Below are 27,337 nucleotides of genomic sequence, written 5' to 3'. Positions count from 1 at the left end.
CTGAGCTTTAACTGGGCATCTAATTCTATATTCCCATAATTTGATAAATAAGCTTGGTTCCTAAAAACATAAACATAAAGGAGATAAATGGCCTGAATATAATAATGAGCATCTGTCAACATCACTTATATGACAGGTCTGCATATTGAATATTTACTTTTATAACAATCAAAATTATCCTGGAAAAACATTTCAGTTCAAGAAAGCAGCTGTCTTAGCTTATGACTGCTTGAGATACTGACAAACCAATTTGTTAGTCACAGTGGTTCAGTGACTGGATAGCTCAAAATAATGTAAACTTATCCAAGCAAACCTCTTATGTTTCTAGGGTCATATAAATTGTGTTTTCTCAACTACTTAAAGCCAAGTAACTGAAACCCTTGGATAGTTTGTCATTTCTCTGTTGTAGCTTCTGCCCTGAAAATAGTTGATTCATATCATGTAAAGATCTGATTTGTAAATGGATACTACTAGATATACTTAGATGTACTAAATTCTTAGTTAAGGTTTCTGCATAGTTACCAGTTTAGGTATTGGTGACGTGCTTTCAACACACATTCTGAGTTGTGAGGCACAACTATAAGGTTGGACAAACCCGAATAATGACAGTTGGAGGTACACAATTATACTGTTGCCAGAACTGCTCCAGGTATTTGCTCAAAACCCTCCACTGTTAGCAGGAGTGTCCTTGCTCAAAACTTGCCACTACACCGTCCCCTGCCCCCTCATTTAGCAGGAGTGAACATAAATCTTTAAGTTAAAGAAGAGTCCAGAGATAAGAAACGAAGCTATGTACGCATGCACAAGGGGAAAAAACAGATGGAACCAGCTGGGACCAAGATGGCGACGAATCTGACCTCCAACAGACCCTGAGTCTCATTATATGTTGATATTACTACACACCTATTGGTGGCCAGGACCAGATATTAAGGACCAAAAAAGGATAAAAAGGGGGTGGCACCCTGCTCCCTCAAGGAAAAAGCCCTGCTCCTTCCCTGGTAGACTAATGCATATACCTCCCCATCATTACTAGCCTCACTCCTCCTCCCTTTGTCTTTACTGTTTAAAATTAAACCGCTCTTGCCAGAAATGGGCGAGAAATTGATCTGTGAACTTAGTTCCTGCTTCTTTATTTGTTGGCCACTGAATAAAGCTTGCGCTGTGTCGATCTTAGTTATTCGCTTACTGGAACCGAATGGAAAAAGAACAGTCCCCTGCCAAGGCAGAGAGCCTCGGCCAGTCTAGGGCCCGAGTAGTGTCCGTACGACTTAATTCAGTAATAATACCTGAGTCAATCATATTGTATAAATGAATTAATAAGTACAAAAAATATCTGTAGGTCATGCACTGATTCTGGTCTTTAGAAAATATGGTTATCACTGAAAAAAGATGGGTATACTTTGTTTAATATATTTTAAAATGAAGACTGATAAATGTAATCAACATTGAAGAAAGAGTATGGTTGATTTATGTTTTAAAAATTTTCTTAAAAGGTTTCAGCCAAATTAAACAACATTTGAGCACCATAGAGCATTTAGAAAGTCAGATATACCTATTTATCTATTTCTTTAGTTTTACCTTATTCTAGTCCCATTTCCTGTAGAAATTTTAATAACTTGCACACCTTTAAAAAAACTTGGTGACCTTAAAAATCACATTTCTAAAATGCAAATTATCATGTAATCATTTGATAATATAATTTTTACTTATCTAGTTCTAATAGCTACCCACAGAAATATCATCAAAGTTCCCTAAAAGGACACACAATATTTCCCAATTTGAATTAGTGTAAGAAACTTCTGCTTCTCTTCAGTATTGTTTGTGTGCTCCAGACACCCCTAAATTTCCTTGAAGAATCGTGTAATTTTATACCAGGCAGAGGCTGTTCCCTTGGCTTCTTTAGACTCACTTACCCCCCGACCAAATCGAGAACCCTGACTTTCCATTATGTCTCAGATCATATGTTATTTCCTCTGTCAAATGTCCATTGAATCCCCTGAGGAAACAGGTATACTGTTGTTTGTAGGCAAATGATCTATATGCATATTTCATAGAATTTATTACACTGCACTGTAATTTTTTGTTTCAAATCTGTTTCCTCCTTTAAAGTATAAACTGTTTCTGCTTTGGGAGCCTGTTTTATTCCTCTCTATATTTTCTAAGTGCATTTCTTGGTGCATGGCCCCCAGTAGATGCTCCACAGCCCACAATTCATTCCAGCAACCAGAAGAAGAAACAATGACAGATATAGAAAACTCCACCATTCAGCTTTTGCTATAGATTTAGGTATTGCCAATGCTTTTTAATATTGAAGAAAAATCACCCTGAGACACAAATACCTACATTTTATTTTAAGATGTGCTAATGCTTGCATTAAACCACCACTTCTTATACACAACAAATGAATAGGTTAATTGTGCTGAATTTCAGGTCAGCAAAATAAGATGTGATTTAACTGAGCAGTGTGAAAAGTGGTATCTTTTCATAAATAAATGCAGCGCATGGTCCTGTTGTGCATGTAATCCATGGTGCAGAAATAAACTCTCTGAAGAACTATTATCATAAATAGCATTATTAGGGATAAGCCAAACTTCTTTTTTTTTCAGCTATCAATCATTCAAAATGGATTTATCAAAACATAAAAGGTCTTTTAAGCTTGGTGGAAGCTTGTTCCATTAGAAGCTGATGCGGTTATTACTGGATGTTTCCATATGACTGTTTTCCAGAGGCCCATGAAAATTTAATTTACTTAAAAAACTAAAATGCAGAATTATTTGTTTTGACATGTTTAATCACTTTTCCATTTTAAAGCTAAAGATGAGAAATTGCTGGGGAAAGTTAAAAAATAGTGTCAGTACGAACACAAAGAAATGAGATTTTCAAATAAAACTTCACATTATTAAATTGTCATTTAGTTGCAGTGTTTTTATTACTTCTTTAGAATGTGAAAAGCATATAAATTGTTTTTGTTATTGCTGATTTAATGTGAAATTATTAATGTACTTTAAAAAATAATATAACGTCCCACTGCATGCCACTAATTGAATTACTGATGATGAAAACATAAATATGTAACATAAAAATTTGAATTAAAATTTAATAATTGTACCTTTTCTGATAAATATAGGCATTTATATTTGGGTGGAGTAAAAAGTATCTGAAACTCATTCATACTATTCATTTGGTTTATCTGTCTAGCCAAGTGCATTGAACATGTATATCTGTGTCAGGTACAGGACTAGACTCCTGGGAAACACTGTGGAACCAGGGATGTGGAATCCTGATTCTCAAAGAGCTTATATTAGTGGTAGAGATAAACAAGAAATAAAAATTGAAACAAAGCAATCACATATTATTTTTAAAACAGATGCCAAAGGACTATACTGCAAAGCTACAGTAATCAAAACACATAGATCAAGATTTTGTTCTTGCACAAAAACAGACACATAGATCAATGGAACAGAATAGAGAGCCCAGAAGTAAACCCTTGCACCTATGGCTAATCTACAACAAAGGAGGCAAGAATATACAATGGAGAAGACAGTCTCTTCCATAAGCGGTACTGGGAAAACTGAACAGTTTTGTGCAAAACAATGAGATTAGAACATTCCCTTACACCATATACAAAAATAAACTCAAAATGATTTAAAGATCTAAATGTAAGACCTGAAACCATAAAACGTCTAGAAGAGAACATAGGCAGAACACTCTTTGACATAAATCATAGCAATGTTTTTTGGATCTGTCTCCTAAGGCAAAAGAAATAAAAGCACAAATAAACAAATGGGATTTAACCTACAAGCTTTTGCACAGCAAAGGAAACCATCAACAAAATGAAAAGATCACCTATGGAATGGAAGAAAATGTTTGTAAATGATATGACTGACAAGGGGTTAATATCAAAAATTTATAAACAGTTCATGCAATGCAACAACAAAAAACCCTGACAACAACAAAGAACCCAATCAAAAAATGGGCAGGAGACCTGAATAGATATTTTTCCAAAGAAATCATAGAGATGGTGAACAGGCACATGAAAAGATGCTCACTCAACATCACTAATCATCAGGGAAATGCAAATCAAAACAACCATGAGGTATTATCTCAGACCTGTCAGAATGGCTATTATCAAAAAGTCTACAAATAACAAATGTTGGTGACGATGTGGAGAAAAGGAACCCTTGAACACTGTTGGTGGAAATGTAAATTGGTGCAGCCACTATGAAAACAGTATAGCGTTTTCCTCAAAAAACTGAAAACAGAACTACCATACGATCTAGCAATTCCACTCCTGGGTATATATCCAGAAAAAAAATGAAAACACTAATTCGAAAAGATACACGCACCCCAATGTTCATAGCAGCAGTATGTACAATAGCCAAAATATGGAAGCAACCCAAGTGTCCATCAACACACGAACAGATAAAGAAGAAGATGTGGTATATACACACACACACACACATATATGTATATATATAAAATGAAATATTACTCAGCCATAAAAAAAAATTCTGCCATTTGCAGCAATGTGGATGGACCTAGAGAATATTATGTTTAGTAAAATAAGTCAGAGAAAAACAAATACTGTATGGTAGCACTTATATGTGGAATCTAAAAAATAATACAAATGAATGTTATAGCAAAACAGACTCACAGATATAGAAAACAAACCAGTGGTTACCAGTGGGGAGAGGAGCAAGTTTGGGGTATGGGATTAAGAGATACAAACTACTATGTATAAAATAGATAAGCAACAAGGATATGTTGTGCAGCACAGGGAATTATAGCCATTATCTTATAACAACTTTTAATGGATTACAATCTGTAAAAATACTGAATCACTATGCTGTACACCTGTAAATCAAATATACTTCAAAAAGAGAAATGCTAAAGGAAATAGAGTTCAATAATATAAAATAGAGGTTAGCCTTGAGTAGAATGCTCAGAAAGAGTGACCTGAGGAAGTGCCTCAAAGCTGGAGAATGAAAAGAAACATGACAAGTGCTTTGAGAATTGCATTTACAGGAAGGCACCATCCTTTACAAAAGTTACATTTGTTTCCAGCCAGGCTAACTTTTTCTCTTCCCTTTTCAGTATCATCTCCCTCCTGATCATTTCTGGTACAATATTCACACCAAAATCGGTTCTCAGGGAAAAAGATGTGAAACTTCTTCCAGAAATATTAGAATTTTAATAGGGGTTGAACCCCCTGTTCATCACAATGGAAAGAAATAATGTTCTAAAACTAACGTTTCTTGCATTATGTAAGAACACTTAGTACACTTTGGGGACCTGTGGGTGGGGTGGGAGGAACTTTCTTGGCCACCCAGAAATGAGGCCAAAGAGGCAATAACTAAAGGTCGGCCTTGTTGACAATTTCTTTTTTAAAATATTTATTTATTTGGTTGCACCAGGTCTTAGTTGTGGCATGTGGGCTCCTTAGTTGTGGCATGTGAACTCTTAGTTGCTGCATGCATGTGGGGTCTAGTTCCCTGACCAGGGATCAAACCTGGGCCTCCTGCATTGGGAGCATGGAGTCTTACCCACTGCGCCACCAGGGAAGTCCTGACAATTTCTTGAAGATAGGTTTTTTTCCCCTTGGGCTATAAGCAGGATAGTGAAAAAAAAAACCATGCCCAGAAACAAATGGAGAGTGGAGTCAGGTGTGTTTATGATCTGGGTTTTACTGGAAAGGAAGAGTGGAGATGGAAACAGACATGGTTGTTTTCGTAATAGGGAAGGACAAATCTGACTCCATATTGGATCCGTTTCTTTTACTTTAACCTTTGTATTCTATTACTTCTGCTACAAGTTAATCACTAAAGGGATGTTGCCTGTAGCTTAAAGTATACATAATGGCCCTTCTCCGGGACCCCTGCCTCCCATGCCTGAGCCTTAAGCTAAAATACCCGTGTTTAAGTACGGCATTTATGAGGTTAGTTGAAATTTCAGAGATGAGAACAAGGCATTCACTTCTGTGTTTATTTCCCTCATGAACTGTAGGTGTTGAATTCACTGAAGTGATCATAGAACCTTTTTGAGGTTCATCAATTTGTTCAATATCAGAATTGGCAACTAAACATGATTTTTACAGATCAATAGGCCAAAACACATATTTGACAGTTTTGTCAGATACTGAACTATTGTCTCTCAGGTCAAAATATCTATGCTTCTCGATTTTTATTTTGTGATGCTGCCTCTGAGACTCTGAAAATTACATTTCTCCTTTACCAGCTGGTTCTGTGTTAGATTCTACCGTCTGGGTGCTAGAGGAAGACTGTGAGGCAGAGGGAAAAAGAAGGAACTGGTTCCTTCTTCTTTAGTTTGCTGTTCTTACCAGTGTTGCCACACAAATGGCCCTTTACCTGTGTACCTGTAATTGGTACCCGTAGTGTTTGGTTACCACTTCCAGATTTTCCCATACTCTGAAACATGTCAGTGAGGCAGGAGATAGATGGGCCCCTGGGGCAAACAGTTGGAGTTTCTTCTCTGTGGACCTATACTCCAAGAGGAAAATAGCAGGACAATCGAGGGAGGTGGCCAGGCCCTGCCCAGATAGAAGATAAGAGACCGTGTATTTCTTATTCTTGAAGTCAGGAGACCTCCCCGACTACACAGGTGCAGAAGAGCTCCTTGGAGGTCAGAAAGGGAGGGGGCACCACTCCATAGTAAGTGATGTTAATGACCCATAGGCCTCTTGAGTAGAATCCATCTTGGCTCAGAGATGCGCGCGCACACGGGAGGACCCTGAGATATACCAAATACGGACTCTGAACCAGGCCAATCAAAATGATCGGCCAAAGGAAACCCGAAGAAATGCCCCACATAAGTGATTTAAACTGCCACGAGGGCGCGACTCTCTCTGAGCCCACCCATACTAGTACCGTACTCTGTTTTTTTTTCCTCCTAATAAACACTGTACTTGTTGCACTACTTTCCGTCCTTGCGGAAATTCTTCTTCCACAAAAGCCGAAGAGCCACAGCCTTGTCACTGACCAGTGGTCTAGTGGCTAGGATCTGGTACTCTCACTGCTGTGACCCAACCTCAGTCACTGGCAGGGGCTGAAACCCTGCTTCAAGCTGCTGCAAGGCCGAGGCCGCGTGAGATCATCAGCACACACCGGCAGGCACCTGTGCTTAGAGGACTGACCCTGACCCTTAGGGCTCTTCTTCCAATCTCAAAAGGTACCAGCAAAGGAGGGCGACATTGCTTCCTTTCCCATTAATATACGCGCTACTACCACATATAATTCGATTTACGTAGGACATACTATGTGTTTTCATACAAATATATCACAGAATGCATTAATACAAGCATGTGCTGATAGTCTTGATAGCACATAATACATATTATTTACCATATTTAATTATGCATAATATTGTCTCCATGAATATTCTTTACTAACGGTTATTCATGCATTTACACAGGGCATTGAATCCTTAGCTATAAATAGTGTGTTCTACTAATTAAATCTCTGTCAACATTCAAGTCACTTATGCAGAGGTCTGGGTTCCTGTTCTGCAGGAGCCCTCCTCCAAATCTCTATATTCTGATAACCCAATATCTTCCCTTCATTTCTCCAGCAATTACTATACTTGTGTTACCTCAGTTTCCTTTTGCCTTTTTTTGGTCTGCCTGTGTCTATTTAGCCATTTCTCTCTATTGAATTCTCTCTGTTGAAATAACTGGATGGTTTCTGTTTCCTCACTGAACTCTGACTGATACAGCAACATATAATGAGTCTAGGACATCTTCTAAATACACCAGACCATATCCCAAACCATACTGTATAGTTTCTTATATTTACAATATTTAAAACATTCAGTAATTAGCAGTTAGAAAACTTCTTGGAAACAAGGGTGGTTTTAGAAGTTACTGGTTTCAGTTCAATATTTCTTTTTGAAGGCAGTTGAAAATAGAGCTCTCTCCATTTTGGTGCATGATATGCATTTTGTTTCAATTTACCAAAAGTGTTGATGAGAGGACAGAATGGATTTTATTTTCTTAGCAACTTGAATGCAGGAATAATTAATATAAAAATGAGGAATTATTTTAAAGTCAGTAATTATTGTCAATATGGTGAACATATACAATTTCTTATGATTGGTCCTATATTTTGAATGATTTTAAATTCTAGGTGAAAATTGATACTTCTCTTAAACAGCTTTACCTTAACCCAATCTAGAAGAGATTCAAAGTGCTCCATAGTTTTGTAAAACCTAGTAGATCACTCCTTGTCAAACTCTTTCAACTCAAAAAAAACCCCAAAAAACTTTATCGCAAATTTCCCCTCCAGCTACTCATTTTTTAATGCAAAATTCCTCACATGACATGGTTTACTCCTGATCTGCAATTTCTGATCTTACCCTCTTTCTCAATTAAAACCATTTTACAACAAGTGTTGCCTCTACCACCCCACAGAGTGTGCACTGCTTTCTCTTGTCAAGATCTCTTATCTCTTGTCATGATGGATGTTATCCATCTGATGGACTTAATTCTCAGTCCTTATCTTATCTGAGATTCTAGCAGCAACATACATGGTGGATCACTGCCTTCTTCTTGAAACAATTTCTTTACTTTCTCAACACCACATTTTCTTAGTTATCCTTAACTCTTCTCCTTGTCCTATACAGCATATCCGATCTCAGTAAACTGACTTCAAATTATATCCAGAATCCAACTACTTCTCCACACTTCAAAACTTCCACTACCACACACTCTGGGCTCACCTGGATTTTAACAGTTCTCTGTTTCTATAGCTGGACCTTGAAGTCTATATTTTTAACACAGCAGCCAGAATGACCATTTATAATGGGAAATAGATTATGATTCTTCCATTGCTTCCTTATTTCATTCAGGGTAAAAGGCAAAGTGTTTGAGGCGGACTGCAGGTCTTATATGTAATGAACCCCCATTACCTTTCCTCTTTTACTACTCTCCTGTCACTCACCTTTCTAGAAACGTAGCTTCTTTGCTTCACACATTTTAGGCATGCTCCTATCTTTGGGTCTTTGCTTTGGCTTTTCTTTCTGCCTGGGATGCTCTTCCCCAAGATATCCACTTGGATCGCTCCCTCACCTGTTGGAAGTTCTTTTATCACCTTTACTATGAGGCATATGCTGATCTATTTGATACTGTTATGTGCCCAACCCACCTGCCCTCCAAATAACACTCCAGATCCCTTTTATCCTACATCTTCCTTTGCCATAGTGTTTTTCACTTATTTTCTAACATACTACATAATCTCTGTATATTTTATTTATATATTACAATTATAAGTTAGTCTTCTACCACAATTTAAGCTCCATTGATCAGAAGTCTTTGTTTTGTTCTCTGATTTACACCAGGTGGGCACAACGCAATAAGCTTGGCATACAGTAAATATTCAACAAATATTTGTTAAGTGAATGTAGAAATTTATGTAACCACCCACTACTCCCTGACAAGTCTCTGCATTCCTTAAACAACTTCCTCCTGTTCTATGGGGGAGATACCAATGTGCCTATTTACTTTACGCTTTTAATTCCTAAAACTCTTCCCTCACCCAACTGGATTGGAAAAGTATGCCAAAGCTCCACTAAATCCAAAGCTCCACTAAATCCAAATATAATCCTATATATTTGGTATACCCTTCCCTGACCCCCATTAATTTGACATAATCTCCTGTTCCTAATTTGAAAAACCAACATGGACCAGTGGAAAAAAGTCCAGGAATGAACATCAGAAGACTCTCTGCTCTGGGTCATGTTACCACATAGCTGTGTAACCCTGGGCTGAACTTTTTTTTTTTTTTTTTTAACACCTTTATTAGAGTATAATTGCTTTACAATGGTGTGTCAGTTTATGCTTTATAACAAAGTGAATCAGTTATACATATACATATGTTCCCATATCTCTTCCCTCTTGCGTCTCCCTCCCTCCCACCCTCCCTATCCCACCCCTCTAGGTGGTCACAAAGCATCGAGCTGATCTCCCTGTGCTATGCGGCTGCTTCCCACTAGCTATCTATTTTACGTTTGGTAGTGTATATATGTCCATACCACTCTCTCACTTTGTCCCAGCTTACCCTTCCTCCTCCCCGTATCCTCAAGTCCATTCTCTAGTAGGTCTGCATCTTTATTCCCGTCTTGTGCCTAGGTTCTTCTGACCATTTTCTTTTTTTTTTTTAGATTCCATATATATGTGTTAGCATACAGTATTTGTTTTTCTCTTTCTGACTTACTTCACTCTGTATGACAGTCTCTAGGTCCATCCACCTCACTACAAATAACTCAGTTTCATTCCTTTTTATGGCTGAGTAATATTCCATTGTATATATGTGCCACATCTTCTTTATCCATTCATCTGTTGATGGACACTTAGGTTGCTTCCATGTCCTGGCTATTGTAAATAGAGCTGCAATGAACATTTTGGTACATGACTCTTTTTGAATTATGGTTTTCTCAGGGTATATGCCCACTAGTGGGACTGCTGGGTCGTATGGTAGTTCTATTATTAGTTTTCTAAGGAACCTCCATACTGTTCTCCATAGTGGCTGTATCAATTTACATTCCCACCAACAGTGCAAGAGGGTTCCCTTTTCTCCACACCCTTCCAGCATTTATTGTTTGTAGATTTTTTGATGATGGCCATTCTGACCAGTGTGAGATGATATCTCATTGTAGTTTTGATTTGCATTTCTCTAATGATTAATGATGTTGAGTATTCTTTCATGTGTTTGTCGGCAATCTGTATATCTTCTTTGGAGAAATGTCTATTTAGGTCTTCTGCCCAGTTTTGGATTGGGTTGTTTGTTTTTTTGATATTGAGCTGCATGAGTTGCTTGTATGTTTTGGAGATTAATCCTTTGTCAGTTGCTTCATTTGCAAATATTTTCTCCCATTCTGAGGGTTGTCTTTTCGTCTTGTTTATGGTTTCCTTTGCCGTGCAAAAGCTTTTAAGTTTCATTAGGTCCCATTTGTTTATTTTTGTTTTTATTTCCATTTCTTTAGGAGGTGTGTCAAAAAGGATCTTGCTGTGATTTATGTCAGAGTGTTCTGCCTATGTTTTCCTCTAAGTGTTTGATGGTGTCTGGCCTTACATTTAGGTCTTTAATCCATTTTGAGTGTATTTTTGTGTATGGTGTTAAGGAGTGTTCTAATTTCATTCTTTTACATGTAGCTGTCCAGTTTTCCCAGCACCACTTATTGAAGAGGCTGTCTTTTCTCCATTGTATATCCTTTTACAATTGCAACAAAAAGAATAAAATATCTAGGAATAAACCTACCTAAGGAGACAAAAGACCTGTATGCAGAAAATTATAAGACACTGATGAAAGAAATTAAAGATGATACAAATAGATGGAGAGATATACCATGTTCTTGGATTGGAAGAATCAACATTGTGAAAATGACTCTACTACCCAAAGCAATCTACAGATTCAATGCAATCCCTATCAAACTACCCCTGGCATTTTTCACAGAACTAGAACAAAGCTACAGTCATCAAGACGGTATGGTACTGGCACAAAAACAGAAATATAGATCAATGGAACAGGATAGAAAGCCCAGAGATAAATCCACACACATATGGTCACCCTATCTTTGATAAAGTAGGCTGGGCTGAACTCTTAACATCTGAGCCTGCTTCCTCATTTTTTTAATGAACCAGTGGTACAATCTGATCTGTAAAATTTCTTTGGATTCTAATGTTATATGACTGTAATTATAATTTAAGCACAATGTTTATAGTGTATATTTATGTAAAAAGCACACCTCATAAACTGGTGTTATTTTACCACTAATTAAATCTCATATTGTTTTTAACATCATATAGATAAGTCAGGTGTCCATTTATTTACTTTTTATCTCCTCAACTATACTGTAAATTATTGGAGATACTGATTCTGTCCTCTTTGTTTCCATACTACCAGGAATAAGTAACAATAACATAACAATAGCACAGCCTAATATTTATATGAGCCAGAGACCCTTCTAACCATTTCACATTTAATTCTCAAGGCCAGCTTGAGAGGTAGATACTATTATCATCTTCATCAGACCATTTTACAAACTAAGAACCTGTGACCCAGACAGTTTAAGTGGTTGATGGTTACTGAACATAATGGTAGATTTGAACCCCAGCATTCAGGTTCTAGAGTTCAACACACTGCTTCTTATCTAACTCTCAATACATATCAATTATTTAGATAAGAGGAAGGCAGAGGTCAGAACAAATGAATAAGTAGGTACCTTTTTGATTATAAAATGTTTGAATTTGAATAGATTTATATCTGGTTTCCTGAAGGAGAGTTCATCTCCTGTGTACACAAGTCAATATTGTTGCTACAGAATGTTTCTGCTGGGTACTGGCAGTGGCAACATTGTCTTGATCACTAAATTCAAGATACATATTTGGGGGCATAAGGTATGATGCTTCTTACCATTTCCCTTTGGCAAAGTTCAGGGTAACAAGGCTTTTCCACGGCTGCATCAGGGAAAAGAAATTTGGATGCGTAACTACATCCAAAAATCAAAATTAACAAGAGAGGCTTCCCAAAGACAGTTCCATTTCCAAATTAGTATGTGGAAGCCAAAGGAAGACCCTGCTGTTCTTTCCAGCTCTGCGCTCTGGTAGCAACCATTCAGCAGCAGTGAAAACATACTGGAGCAACGTGTTAAAAAAAAAAAAAAAAAGATCCCTGAGAAGAACCACTGTTTTTTTCTGGATTTGCAAACAAAACAGACTACCAAATACATGCCAAATGAAAGTTATGTTTTATATGTGCATTTTTTTTTACCCTTTAGAAACTGCTTTCCGTAAAGTTATTGGCAAAGAAACAAAACAATTATATTCATGCAGGTGAAACTGAAGAGTGGAAACACTGAACTTAGGCCACAGAAATAGACTTTTGCCTGAATACCCTGACAAGATATAACTATTTGATGTATCTGTATTGAGAGAAGTTATTTCAAGGGATCAGTTGAAAAGTATATTTTATATTCGATTATATTTGGTTGTTATTATACAACAGCCTGCATGCTAGATATATACTGACTTTACTATCAATTATCTGCCCATTTCTCACTTTTTTTCTTACTGCCTAACCTTATAAAACAGTAACTCTAATCCTACTCACCATTTCCTTTCACCGGTTTCCTCTTATTTATCCTTTGATTTACTTGGTATCTCAACATTTTCCCTAGCTTTTGGAATACCTGTCACTTTTTTATTGTTTTTGTTTGTTTGTTTGTTTACAAGCATGGGGTACTAGAAAGTGCATGGGATTAGGGAGAGAACCAAATTCATTTCAAGTACTAACTCTGCCACTTTAGAACTTAGAGAATGGGTATAATATTTATAAGCTTTGGCTTTCTCCTTATAAAAGGACAATGGCCGTTTCAGGATTTGTTGTGACGATCATGTGAGGTAGAATATATCAAGCCCCCAATATCTGTCACAGAGTACCCCTTAGTATGCTAGCTCTGTTCTTTCTAGTTGTTGTTTTTCATGAAACAACATTGTCTTGGTTGATATTCTATTCCTTTTGCAGTCCTTAGAGTTCTTTCCAGGGTTTATCTCCGATCTCCTTCAACAGTCATTCCAAATAGATTCAATTCATTTTCCTTAAGATACAATCTCATTATTCATCTATTTTTAACTATTTTTGTAAACTTTCACCATTTTGAGTATACTTATTATGACTTCTCACTGGAGATGGCAAGAAGCCGGTTGAACAAGGAGTGGACAGTACTAATACTATAATAAGAGACAAATACACATATATGTATAGATTATAATAAAAGCTATAAAGGAAATAAGCAAAACTATATGGTAAAGAGTAATAAGTATTGAATTTAGACTCAGATATAAAAGATAATAAAAGGGTCAAGCTGGGATAGGAAAAACCTAAAGTACAAAGACCCTACAAATTTAAAGAACTTGACTATTCAAGCAATGTAAACACAGGGCAAGAAGGAAGAGCTGCGTTTGGAGAGGTAGGTAGAAGCCAGATCATGGGAGGTGTAATAAGCTATGGTAAGAAGTTAGGGTTGAAACTCATTGAAGGATTTCTTCTCAGGGAGTACCATGATCTGATTTTTAAATGATCTCCCTGGCTACTATGTGGATAGATGGATAGATAGATAGATAGATAGATAGATATAATATATAATGGATTATAGAGTGGGTTTATACACAGGGCACTCTGTTTATATCCTCAATGCTTTAGTACATACTTGGTACCCAATGTGTATTAATGAATGAGTCAGGAAATAATGTGTGTGAGTACGTGAGATTGTGTGTGTATGTGCATCTATGTGTATGTATGTAGATAAGACTGAAATCACATACTTGAGTGGATTTTTATGGAAAACTGACTTTTCCCCTCTTACTTTATAATTTCTCTATTTTATGATTCTCACAGAGTGGTATGTGAATTTTTTGGTAGATCAAAGACTAGGGTAATAAAGGGACTTCTGGGGAGATAAAGGTAGCAAAGAGAAGGCTGGCCTCTCTGCTGGTCCTCTGTGGAAGAGGAGAAGCATCTCAGCTGTCAACAGTCCCACAGTGAGAGGAAGCCCACTTAGGAGCTGACAACAGCAAGGAGGAGCCCATGATGAGAAGGACCGACTTCCACACTGACTCCTCAGAGAAGGTGCCGGATACTTCCTCTGGCAGAGGAAGCTGAACGCTGGTGGGAGAAAGGCGTCCATTGCTCGCTCTCTTCCTTGCTGAATCCTACCTTCACTTCTCCCTCTTTTGTCTCTCAGCTTATACCTCTAAGGAATACGTTTTGAAAACTAATAGATTCCAGTTAAGGCTCATTTCCACTCTAAAATTCTCTTTCTCTTACCTTTATTATAGTTCATTTTTTTTCTAACACTTGAATCTAATATTGACAGTCGATTATTTTGACCATGTAGATAAATGCCTACTGCCTAATGCCAAACTCACACATAGACACATAATTTGTGTTTGTGCCTGCTACTGATAAAAATGAGAGGAACATGTTATAGTGAACAAAGCACTAGAGAGTACACATATTTAGAAAAATAGAGTTTAGAGCTTGTCTAAAACAAGATTACAAATAATAAAGCATGGTTTAGAATAGCGCAGAAGAGTATTTGCTAGGAGAACAATCTCATTGTATGATTAGTTCTGACCATACTAGAGAAGAATCAACAATGTCTCTTCATTGTTTAGAAGTGCAAAAACTTCACAAAGAAAACAAAAGTAAAATGGAAGGTGTCTAGAATTTTTTCAAAGCACATATATACTGGGAAAGGGGGAAAAAAAGGAGGAAGATCAAAACAGCATAGAGCAAAATGATAAAGAAATGAAAAACTCTGAATGGTCCTAAAAGGAACCTCAGGAATCAGCTTAACTTATTTACTAGAGAAGACAACAGAAGTCCACACACAGAGGGGAGGTGAGCCTGGATTCCTCCCTTACGGGCACTGGGCTTTGGGAGTGTAACAGAAGAGACCTCTCAACTTGGGCACTATTGACATTTGGGGCCAAATACATCCTTGTGTGGCAGGGAGGAAGGTTTTTCCTGTATTTTATGGGATATTTAACAGTATCTTTGTCCTCCGTCCTCTGGATGCCAGGAGTGTGTGCCCACGTGCGCACACACACCCATCCCCCAATCTGTGACAACCAAAAATGTCTCCAGATGTTGCCAAATATCCCCTGGAGTCAAAATCACACCCAGTTCAAAACCAGTGCTTTAGAAGTTCTGTCCCTTAAGATTTCTTCTCCCCACCTCCCTGTATTAATATCCATGGTTTCATTAAGGGGAAAATAGGGAACCAGAAAAGCTAGGAACTGTTATTATTATTATTATTATTTTTGGTAAATGCTCAAATGTGTGAGAAAAGGGAATGGAAGAAAGCAAGCACTTTAGAAAAGTTCAGGAAGAGCTATAATTCTGACTTTAATGTCACATCATCTTACTGATCAAATCTATTCTATTCTAAACCATTCAAACATGGCAAATGGAGACATTATAGCACTCAATTAGAAATAGAATTAGTGAATTTTAAGGTTTTTAACTTCATTAAAGATTGAAGTTTTTAAAGAGCATACACACCTACACACTCCTACACATTCACACACCTATCAGCTGCATTCATTACCGGAGATACACTCATTCACAGCAACAGAGCTCACAATCTGTATTTTTTTTTTTTCAAGAGTGATGCCCATTGGCTGTTCTACGTAATAAATTGCACTGTGCATTACAGAACTGCTCCAGGCAGCCAAAAATACATAAAGATATAGAACACCCTCTTTTTCAGTTTCCTAAGGGAAATATTTCTTATAGAGACTATCAAGGGTTTTATTTCCCTCATCAAGCTTTTAATGAACGAACCATTTGTTAGGTATGCCTGTGGTGCTGATTATCCTGCATGAAAGAGAATACATAGCTCTTTGGTTAGAAAAGGTTAGAAGTGTACCTGCCAATGCATCTACATGGACAATCCAGATTTCACGTTTTCCTCTATAGCGTTGAATTATAAAGAATACAGGAAAGGGCTTCCCTGGTGGCGCAGTGGTTGAGAATCTGCCTGCCAATGCAGGGGACACGGGTTCGAGCCCTGGTCTGGGAAGATCCCACATGCCGCAGAGCAACTGGGCCCGTGAGCCACAATTACTGAGCCTGCGCTCCGCAACAACAGAGGCTGCGATAGTGAGAGGCCAGCGCACCGCGATGAAGAGTGGCCCCCGCTTGCCGCAACTAGAGAAAGCCCTCGCACAGAAACGAAGACCCAACACAGCAAAAATAAATAAATAAATAAATTTATATTAAAAAAAAAAAAAGAATACAGGAAAAGATAGAGAACTTGTTAGCTCTGTTCTTCCCATCATAGTGAATAAAGTGTGCTAGAAGGGCAGCAAGTATGCGCCATATGGTCCTATGTGAACCTAGGAAAAATAGGTGCCTGTTCTGGGATTGGGATGGAAGGAAGGTGGAGGTGCTATTTATTCCTCCATGTCATGCATAGTGTCTCCTGTGAAGTTACTCTGAAGTTTAGGTTTTATCAAGGTATCCAGTAGAGAAAGGGTTATTGACTGGAGTTACCAAATAGAAGTCAGAGACAACACAATTTGATCATCCAAGACATCATTTTCCTTGACAAAGACAGTCAGACTAGGCTCCTACAACAAATGGAAAGTCGTTTTAAGTAAGTGTAGAACTGACTGGAGATCAGGGGCCTTAAGTAGAAGGTTGAAAAAACATTGATTTCCTTATTTTCCCCTGGCATTATCATGTCAAATGCATTCCTAAGACCGAAGAATAAAGCTAAATTAATTTTAATCATGCACATTTCTACCTTTTTGTATTCTATGTGGAAATAATAAATACAAAGGGAATATGACTAATTTCAAGGTTTTACTTCATGTCACGCTCCTGAGAATACATTTTTCGGCAAACGCGTAGATATACTTTTATTTTATTCATCTAAGAGTTTACCCAGTACAGCTCTAGGCTTCAATACGCTAAAAAACAACTCTTCCTGCTATAAAAGTATCACATCAAAATTCAGGTCCTCATCAATTTCACACACATTAGCCTCCTACAGTTAAGCAATTATTTCCTTGAGATACTTGCTACTCTCATTTCACAACTAATTTGGTTCATATAAATTGATGAAGACAACAGAATTATAAAGTTACATTTATAACATCTTGGTATCAGTTCATTAAAAAAATCAATCAACTGGATATTGGGAAACATGCCACGTATAAGATTGTGCTCAGCTCAGAGGTAGAAGTAAGAACAGGAATTCTGTCCTCTGAAAGCTTTAGGAGATTAAGCCTTTTCAACCAGGGTAGTCAAACATCTGAACTACATAATATACGATTTCAAACTACTGAAAACAATAAAAGTGACTTAAAATTTTAAAAGGATTGAGATCACCATGGGATGAGTGTTCAGGCTTTTTGTGGAAAACACATGGGACTTCGTCATAAAAATTGAGGGCTTCATGGAAGATTTTCCAATGGGAACTTGATGACACAGCGGAAGCACTCACTTTGGAATTTGCATCAGGAGGGGGATGTATGGAGTGGACTTGTTGAGAGGTGGGAAGCAGAGAGAAGAACAAGGACACTGCCACTGCCCAAGTGTAGCTCCAACAAAAAAAGCAAAGATGAAAATATTGATCACCTATTCTCTGCCAAGTGTTGTGATAAATTCTAGGAATCCAGAGATGAGTGAGACGTGAGAGTGGAGAAGTTTACAATTTACGATGGAACAAAAAGCGATTGTTATTATCCAAGATATGGGGTGCCATATATACCAGAGGATGGTAGATTATTCTCTGGGGTTTGAGAGAGGAAATGATACTAAGTTATTACTAAATGTTACGAAAACTGAATCTTGAAGGATGAGTAGGAGTTTTCTGGGGTAGCATTTAGAGGATGGGATTCTTGGCAGATAGTGGAAAGTAGTCAGAGTTTATGGTGTAAAGCAGGAAAAATGAGGCCAAATAACTCCATCTGGGCTCAGTTTGGGCATACTCATGAAATTAGTCTGCTTAGAAATTAGGACTTATAGGTAATGGAGAAAATATCCAAGTATTTTCCTTGCATTTTAGAAATATAAACTTGGATAATGTGAGAGAGAGAAATGAGAAACAATAGGGAGAGTATGAAAAAGGTTCCTGGGAGAATCCCAATGAGACGTGATCAGGGCATCATTGGTATGAGGTGCTGCGTTCAACAAATATATCAGATGTGTCATACTCAACAATGCCTGATCCTCGGTGAATGAAAGCCAGTGTGTTGAATTAATATGAGAGGCTGTGTGGTAGAATGGCTAAAAGTGCTGACTTCAGACTCAGATATTTTCTGGACCCTTTTTCAAACTTTTCTAACTACTAGCTGGAGTGGTCTAGGTGAGTTATTCTATCTCTATGCCTCTGTTTCTTCATCTATGCAATGCAGATGATAATAGCCTTTATACTGAGGAGTTATTGAATTAAATGATTTAATACTTTGTGCACATTATCTTTGTTTAAACAGTGACTGAAATAGAGAAAGACCCCAATCAGTATTAGCCACTGGGAAATCTGGCTCCAGAGATATATGCTTATAACTGCTAGGCCATAAAAATAGGACAGTGATTGAAAAGAAACACTCATTCTGGCAAGTAAGATGGCCTTTATTATCTTTTTAAATGATGGCTTTTTGAACTAGGAAAAGGAACAGATGGAGGAAGCACTTCCAAAGAACTGGTGGCACTCGCTAAATCATTACGTGTGCCAGGCAAAGATGAAGAACAAAATTGGAATTTTCTAAAGGTTTTGAACTTGGATACTACAAGAATGATTTTACCATTGATATAAATTAGAAAGAAGGTTTCACAATTGTACCTAACTCACAAGTCAACTGAAGCCTGAAGCAAGTTAATGAATTGGGAAGGACTTAGCACAGTGACAGGCATGGCGTAAGCGTTCAGTAGCCATTAGCGACCATCACAGTCATCACTGCAATCCCAGGAGTAGATGACAGACACATCTGGATGACCCTGGAGTCTCATTTCTTCCAGACTTTTAGTTCCATAGCAGAGCTGCATCGGCAGATCTGAGTCAGCACAGCAGAGAAGCAGACTGATATCAGCCACTGGGCTCCAGGGGGCCTCCCTTTTCTAATAAGGCAGCTTTTTTTTTGACTCCTTCCCCCATCATGACATGAAGCATTAAAAGTGAAGGCTCCTCTCTACTGGAATCTTGGCTATGGTGTCAGCCAACCATCTACGCCCAGTCAAAGCTAAGAACTTGAGGCACTGTTTGTATCAGTACTTTACTACTTCTCTTATAGTTCTCCCCACGTCTCTCAATAAACTGTGTCATATCTGTATGCCAAGAAGCAACAGGCATTTGATGAAGGAGGGAGGTGGAGATTTGGCGTAGGTCTGCACAGGAATTGAAAGAGGCATTTCAGGTTGGGAGATGGTTGAAACTCATGTCCAAAGGGGTAGGCGATATTTACAGGCAATAGTGGGTTGTAGTCTAGACTCAAGTCAGCAATGTCAGGATTAAAGATAAAATAACAGGGAATTTGAATGAGGGGGAGGAAGACTGCTGGGAAATCAGAGGTGAGCAGTACTCCAGTATCCAGGCAGGGCACTGGCAGCATGGTGAAATGTCCAGGGGTAGCAAAATCTCAGCCTGTGGACGGAGGTTCAGCAATAGGGATTCGATCTCTGAAATGATCCCAGAAAGACTAGAGGTGCTAGAAGAATGAGTGGCAGATTATCAGCATCTTTCAGAAAATATCAGATGCTAGTAAGTGCTACAGCAAAGATCTAGACAGAACTTTACTTGTAAAAATTAGATCTTAAGGAGTGAGAGAAAAAAAGCAGTGGCTGGAGAAGAAAGAGGACTCAGAAATAACTGTAGGAATTCAGTTATCAAAATTAGGGTCTGTGCTTAGGTTAGAAAGGCCTCAAGGGAAATGTGTCAGAATAAAATAAATCGTAAAATTGAATTATGATCAAAGATTCGTCCATACACATAATTATTTCCTGATACAATGTTACCAAAGGTAATACTTTCTAAGTAGTATTGTGTGGCTTCCCAACAAATTTTCTTGTTAAGAGCTTTTATAAACAAAGGAAAGAGACTAAGAAATACTTGTGGTAAACATCTCAGAGAGCATCCAGAGGAATCATTCTTTAGGCTGATCTCAACTCAATTTCAGAGGTTCCCAAGTAGCTCTCCAGAATCAGCAGGAAACCTATCGCAAAGAGACTCATTTCCACAACTAATTATAATGAAGTCATAGATAACCCAATGAGCCTAAATTCTCATTGCTCAAATTGCTTAAATTCATCAAAGGAAAAAAAAGGAAGATGATAGTCAAATGGTACTATTTCACAGTCTGAATTTCCTGGTTAATTACCCAGGGTAATTCTCATCATGAGGGTTTGGGGGAGAGGTTCCAATCCAATGAGTTTGCATTATTTCAGATTATGAAGGTAAATCTCTGATTTTTCTATGCCAACACTATTTTTATTTTGTTAACTATTTAAAACAAAATTATATACTCAACGGTAAAAATATCTATGATGTGACAGTTAATTTCATGTGTCAACCTGACTTGGCCACAGGGTGCCCAGATGATTGGTTAAACATTATTCTGGTGTGTGTCTGTGAAGGTGTTTCTGGGTGAAAGTTACATTTGAATCTTAGCCTTAGTAAACCAGACTGATCTCCCAAACGTGGGTGAGCCTCATCCAATATGCTGAAGGCCTGAATGGAACTAAAAGGCAGCGTAACAGGGAATTCCTTCTCTCTGCCTGATGGTCTTCAAGCTGGGACACTGGTCTTTTCCTGCCTTCAGACTCAGGCTGAAACACTGGTGTTCCTTTGGTCTTGAGCCTGCCAGCTTTCAGATTAGATCTCATACCATCAGTTTTCCTGGTTCTCAGGCCGTTGGACTCGGAGTGAAATTACACCACGGGGTCTCCTGGGTCTCCAGCTTTTGACCTCTCGGCCTCCAGAATTGTATAAGCCCATCCTTTCTAACAAATCTCTTCCTCTCTCTATATACATCCTATTGGTTTTCACTGGAGAACCCTGACTAATACGGTTGACTTATCATCTATTATATAAATCTATATTGCTTAAATTTACCAATTACTCACCTGTCAGAGAAGTTTCAGTTCTTAAACTTATATGAAGCATAAAGACGAAGGGCCTCTCAGCAAAACTACTCTGCTCTGTGTCCTCACTTCTCTTGTTTTGGAAGCATATTCAATGCATCCATATATTAAGTTTGGGACTCCTGAGCTGTGTCCTTTGCTGGTCTTGCATAATTCATTTTTAGTCTCATAGTTTGTAGTAGTGATGTCTGATTTTTTTCTCTTTGATTAGTTCATTTGTACAGTAAACTAAAGCTTTTAAAACATGACCCGGTCCCTAGTGGGAGTTTTTAACCTCCATTTTATCCACCTAAGTTTACTAAATTTCATCCTCTCCTTGCAACTTGTAAAAATTATTATACACACACACAATCATGTTATATTCATCTTGCCTGAAAAAGGCAAGGAATATTTTAAAAGGCCCCCAAACCTTGTAGAAGCTAGAGTGGGTACGGTATCCTGCCGTGTGATTATAAATTAAAATGTCCCCTTTGCTTTCTAAAGAATAAGTCAATACATCATATCACAAAATGTTCCCCCCAGTCTCTTTTTTCTTTCATGTTGGAATATAATGCTTCTATTGATGTGGAAATGCACCAGCATGCAATGAAGTATAATTGAAGGTAGATTTCCACTCAGCTGGCATGATGATAGCACAGCCACTTTGGGAATTGAAATATAATAAAAAGTCAGTTAGGTGACACTACCTAGGAGCAACACACTGTTCACTCAGACGCTTTTTACTTGGTACCATGTGACTCTTACAGCAAGTCTATTTGTGAATTTGGGAGAATAAAATCAGCAATCTGTGTTGTAGGTATATCCAAGGTTATCTATATTTATATCTGTAGATCTGTATCTGTAGCTCTATGTGCATCTCACTTTTGGCTGTTGCTAAACAAGAGGAGATATGCTATCCTAGCACACGTCTAGGCTCCTAATTAAAATGATCACGATGCCCCATGAATCAACCTTCCTCAGGCTCCAACTCCCCTAAGAATCCAAAGCCATGTTTTGTTTTCAGAATTTTGTAAAATGATGGATTTCTGAGTTTTCCTTGAACGCTTTGGATATCTAGAAGACCATCAAAAAGTAAAAACTTCTAAAATCAGTTTTTAGATACTTTTTTGGTAGAAGTATATGTAGACTATTCGGAAATAGAGAGATTTGTATCTATTGATTCACTATTAAGAGAGAAAAATAAAATCTGTTTCTCCCTGATAGCTAGCAACAGTTTTAAGGGAAAATGCCTTTATCTATGAATTCATCTAGCTCCCCCTCCCTTCCTCCCTCCCTCCCTTTATTTATCCTGGAAAAAAAAAAAAGGTTTAAAATTAGTTATGTATATTTTCAAATAAAAGCTCATAGACCCAACATAAAATGTTCCATTTGTTATGTAAATGCCATTAAGGAAATTAAGTTGAAGCCCATTGTTTAAGGACACACTTTTAAAAAATGGATTTTATATATATGCTTCTGTTTAAGTAGGGAAACTAGACTTTTTAAATCGATATAACCTACTCTCTGTAATTTTCATTCATAATATTGTTAAGCATTATACTTTTTAGGAATATCATTTCACCCTCAATTATTTATGCTTGGTGTTTGTTTTGGAAAATTTGGATATTATGGAAAATGGATTAAGAAATTAGTAATGGACTGATAACCTACCAATTAGAGATAATTAGTTACCATTATCCAGATTTTATTTCGTTCAGATCTCTTTTCTAACTATCTATATATTTATAATAATATTGGGGTCATAATCTATATAAATTTTTGTAAACACTTTTATTCACTATATTTTCCAATGGTATTAAATATTTTTGAGAAACATGATTTCTCATAACATAATAGTATTCCACATAAGCATATACTCTTTAAAATCACCTCTTCGTTTAAAATATTTACTTGTTTTCAATTACTGTAAAACAAAGTACTTGACAAATGTAAAGTAATGCCTAAACATTACTTACTTTTTGAGTTACAGAAATTTAAGAAATCTAGAAAATTATCTGCAGTTTGAAATCATAGAGCTGAAAATCAATTCTCAATAAATAATTAAAACATAAAAAATAGTATTATAAACTAAACCAGTTTTTCTTATGTGAGGAAAAAGAAATCTCATGATGCAAGTTATCACTGAACTTTGAAATTGGTGTGAATTAATTCTTTCAAATATTAATATATTAACTACATTTTCAAACGTTCATAAAATCAAGAGAGGAGATATCCTAACTGCTTAGGATAGACAGTGCCAGGAGTAGTCCCAGGGAAATAAATTTGCTGAGACTGAACTGGGAACTTGCCAGTATCTGCCAGCAAGTTCCCCAGCTACACAAAAAGCCAAGAAAATGTCTACTCCTTAGGCTATGGTCTGAATGTGTGTGTCCCCCAAAATTCACATGTTGAAATTTTAATGCCCAGTATGGTATTAGTAGGTGGGTCCTTTGGTAGGCGCTAGGTCATGAGGGTGGAGCCTTCATGAATGGGATTAGTGTTCTTATAAAGAAGACCTCACAGGCTCCCTCACCCCTTCCACCATGCGAGGACACAGCAAGAAGTCTGCAGTCTGCAACCAGGAAGAGGACCCTCACCAGAGCTCAAACGGGCTGGCACCGTGATCTCAGGCTTCCAGCCTCCAGAACTTTGAGAAATAAGTGTGTGTATATGAGCCATGAAGTCTATGGTATTTTGTTATGGCAGCTTGATTGGACTAAGATAATTTCCCTTAAAGCACCCAAATGGAAGTTTATCAAGGGTTTACAAAGGAAATTGTACTACAAAACAGAAATAAAAAGAGACCCCGGAAAGATTCCCTTTGGAGACAGAAATACAAAGATGATGTTTGCTGAGTACAGGTTTCTGAAGCAGTGTGGATGCTGAGAAGTCATTCTATAATTGAAGCAATGTCTACATGAACAGAATGAGGAGGTTTGAATAATTCAGCTTAGCAAACAGTTGATTTAGGAGGAAGGCATATTCTGAATGGCTTTTCTAAAAGGCTTTGTTTACATGGATAGAAATTGATTTTTTTTTTCAATAGGTGAGAAAGGTCATTAACAGAAATCACTTTCCTTCCACCATATGAATGCTGAACCACATTTTATGACCTTACTGATATGGGCAGACAAAAATTTTAGAGTATGATTCTAAACATCTGTCTGTAATTTAGTGGCATAAAATTGAGGCAGTTTGCAATAAAAAACTTATTTCAAATGGTAGGCAGGTTTTTCTTTTGTGTGTGTGTGCTTTGTTTTCTTTTGTTTGGCTACGTATCAGACAGTAATACACATGGACATTTTTTTACTACTATTACAATATTATAATATTGTTCCTGGAAGATACATTTAGTTTCCTAATATGGATTGATGGAGGACATACCCTCAGGCAATTAGAACTTTAAAAAATTCCAACTCTTCAAATGAGAAGACCAATCTGTAGGTCAGTGTTTTCCTAATTATGGGTTGCAGCTTGTTTTTAGGTCATGAAATCATTTAGTGGGTCATGGTGATTTTTTTTTAATGGAAAAGAAAAAAGTTAGAAAAGAAAACATCAAAATTATGAGAGCACATTAAAGCACAAGGTAAATTTTATTTCATAAAACTTTGTTTCAGTAGGTATTGAGTATGATATAAAATATTTTCTCACTGTTTTGATCAAAATCATTTGAACTTGGAGGATGTTATGCTAAATGAAATAGACAAAAAAAGACAAATACTGTATGACCTCACTTATATGTAGAATCTTAAAAGACTAGAAGTCATATAGAATCAAAGAGTAGAATGGTGGTTGCCAGCGGCTTGTTGAATATTGGTCAAAGAGTACCAACGTTCACAGTCAGGAGGTGAAAAAGTTCTAGGGTATCTAATGCACAGCATGGTGATTATAGTTAAGAATACTGCACAGTGTACTTAAATACAAAATAAAATAAGAGAGAGATCGTAAGTGTCCTCACCACACACACAAAAGATAACTATGTGAGGTGATACATGTATTAATTAACTTGTTTGTGGTAATCCTGTCACGATGTACATGTATATTAAAACATCACATTGTACATCTTTAAGAAAAATCACACTGTACAACCTAAATGTATACAGTTTTAATTTGTCAATCACACCTCAATAAAGCTGGAAACAATTTAGGTGCACAAAATCATCTCTAGGTCCACCTTTCCCAGGGTAATGGATATGAAAGGTAAAATGAAAATTATTCTCAGAGTGAACAGATGTTATCCATTTGACCCTTTCAGCATGTTTTTTTCTTTTTAGCACTTATTCCTAGTTAAAGGTAATGCACAAATATATATTCACCAGTCAGTGACCTCTGTTCTAAATAGAAATAAATGTAGTGGAATGTTTTATGAAAGCTGATGTTGCAAGTTGGAAAATATTTTCACAGAGAGATAACCCACTCTGCAAATTCAAGGTTACTCAGAGTTTGACTAATTTTTACAAGTCATAGTCAATATCTAATGAGACTTAAAAATTAATCACAACTTAGAGGGAAAAAATGCGAGAGGGTGAATAATATATTGAATAGTCTCTAACTTATCGAATTTATTTTGAATTCATCACCAAAGAACAATATTTTCCAAGATGGCTTTTCAACCAAATGACTTACCTTCATCTTGGACTACAGAACTTATTATTTAGAAGCAGCACACACATGTGTGTGTGTGAACAACAACATGTTATTAGTGTTTTCCTCTTCTAGATTTTCTGTTATCGCCTACATTTTTGCAACCAAGCTATTTCAAAAAAGAAGTAAAATAGGACTATCATTCTTCAGTGCTCATGCTGTTGATAAGAATAGGGTAGATGATATAGTTCTCAGTGTATAAGACTTTCACCTCCAAGGTAAAGGAAATTGAAGATGATTCAAAGAGATGGAAAGATATCCCATGATCTTGGACTGGAAGAATATTGTTAAAATGGCCAAACTACCCAAAGCAATCCACAGATTTAACGTGATCCCTATCAAATTAGCTATGACATTTTTTTCACAAAACTAGAACAATAATCCTAAAATTTATTCGGAAACACGAAAGGCCCAGAATTGCCAAAGCAATCCTGACGGAAAAGAAAAAAGCTGGGGGCATAATCCTTCCAGACTTCAGACAATACTACAAAGCTATAGTAATCAACACAGCATGGTATTGGCATAAAAACAGATATATAGATCAATGAAATAAACCCAAACACCTACAGTCAATTAATCTTTGACAACAGAGGCAAGAATGTACAATGGAGAAAAGACAGTCTCTTCAGCAAGTGGTGTTGGGAAATCTGGACAGCCGCATGTAAATCAATGAAGTTAGACTACTTCCTCACACCATACACAAAAATAAACTCAAAATGGCTTAAAGACTTAAATATAAGACAAGACACCATAAAACTCCTAGAAGAGAGCATAGGCAAAACATTCTCTGACATAAATCATAGCAATATTTTCTTAGATCAGTCTCCCAAGCCAAAAGAAATAAAAGCAAAAATAAACAAATGGGACCTAATCAAACTTATCAGCTTTTGCACAGCAAAGGAAACCATAAACAAAATGAAAAGACAACCTAGGGACTGGGAGAAAATAACTGCAAATGATGCAACCAACAAGGGCTTAGTTTCCAAAATATATAAACAGCTCATACAACTCAATATCAAAAAAACAACCCAATCTAAAAATGGGCAGAAGATCTAAAT

At 37.1% G+C, this 27,337-nt stretch overlaps 2 protein-coding genes across 4 annotated transcripts in view; one reads left to right on the top strand and one right to left on the bottom strand.

Annotated features, from left to right (window-relative positions):
* Positions 1-27,337, bottom strand: part of CNTNAP2 (contactin associated protein 2) — a 2,064,732-nt gene that overhangs the window by 1,122,108 nt on the left and 915,287 nt on the right. The gene's annotated exons all lie outside the window — the stretch shown is intronic.
* LOC309666434 (uncharacterized protein) overlaps positions 1-27,337 on the top strand; it is an 817,765-nt gene that overhangs the window by 442,634 nt on the left and 347,794 nt on the right. Inside the window, exon 1 of one of the 2 annotated variants that reach the window (XM_082473891.1) lies at positions 630-4,096. The exons of the other annotated variant lie outside the window; for it this stretch is intronic. Within the exon in view, the coding sequence (XP_082330017.1) occupies positions 3,926-4,096 (171 nt within the window). The 5' untranslated portion in view covers positions 630-3,925. Of the gene's footprint in view, positions 1-629; positions 4,097-27,337 lie in introns of those variants that run through there. 2 annotated transcript variants of the gene reach the window in all.

The sequence above is a fragment of the Balaenoptera physalus genome (genome assembly GCF_965194825.1).
Source record: "Balaenoptera physalus genome assembly, chromosome: 8".
NCBI classification, from domain to species: domain Eukaryota; kingdom Metazoa; phylum Chordata; class Mammalia; order Artiodactyla; family Balaenopteridae; genus Balaenoptera; species Balaenoptera physalus.
This window is presented reverse-complemented; position numbering and strand designations above follow the sequence as displayed.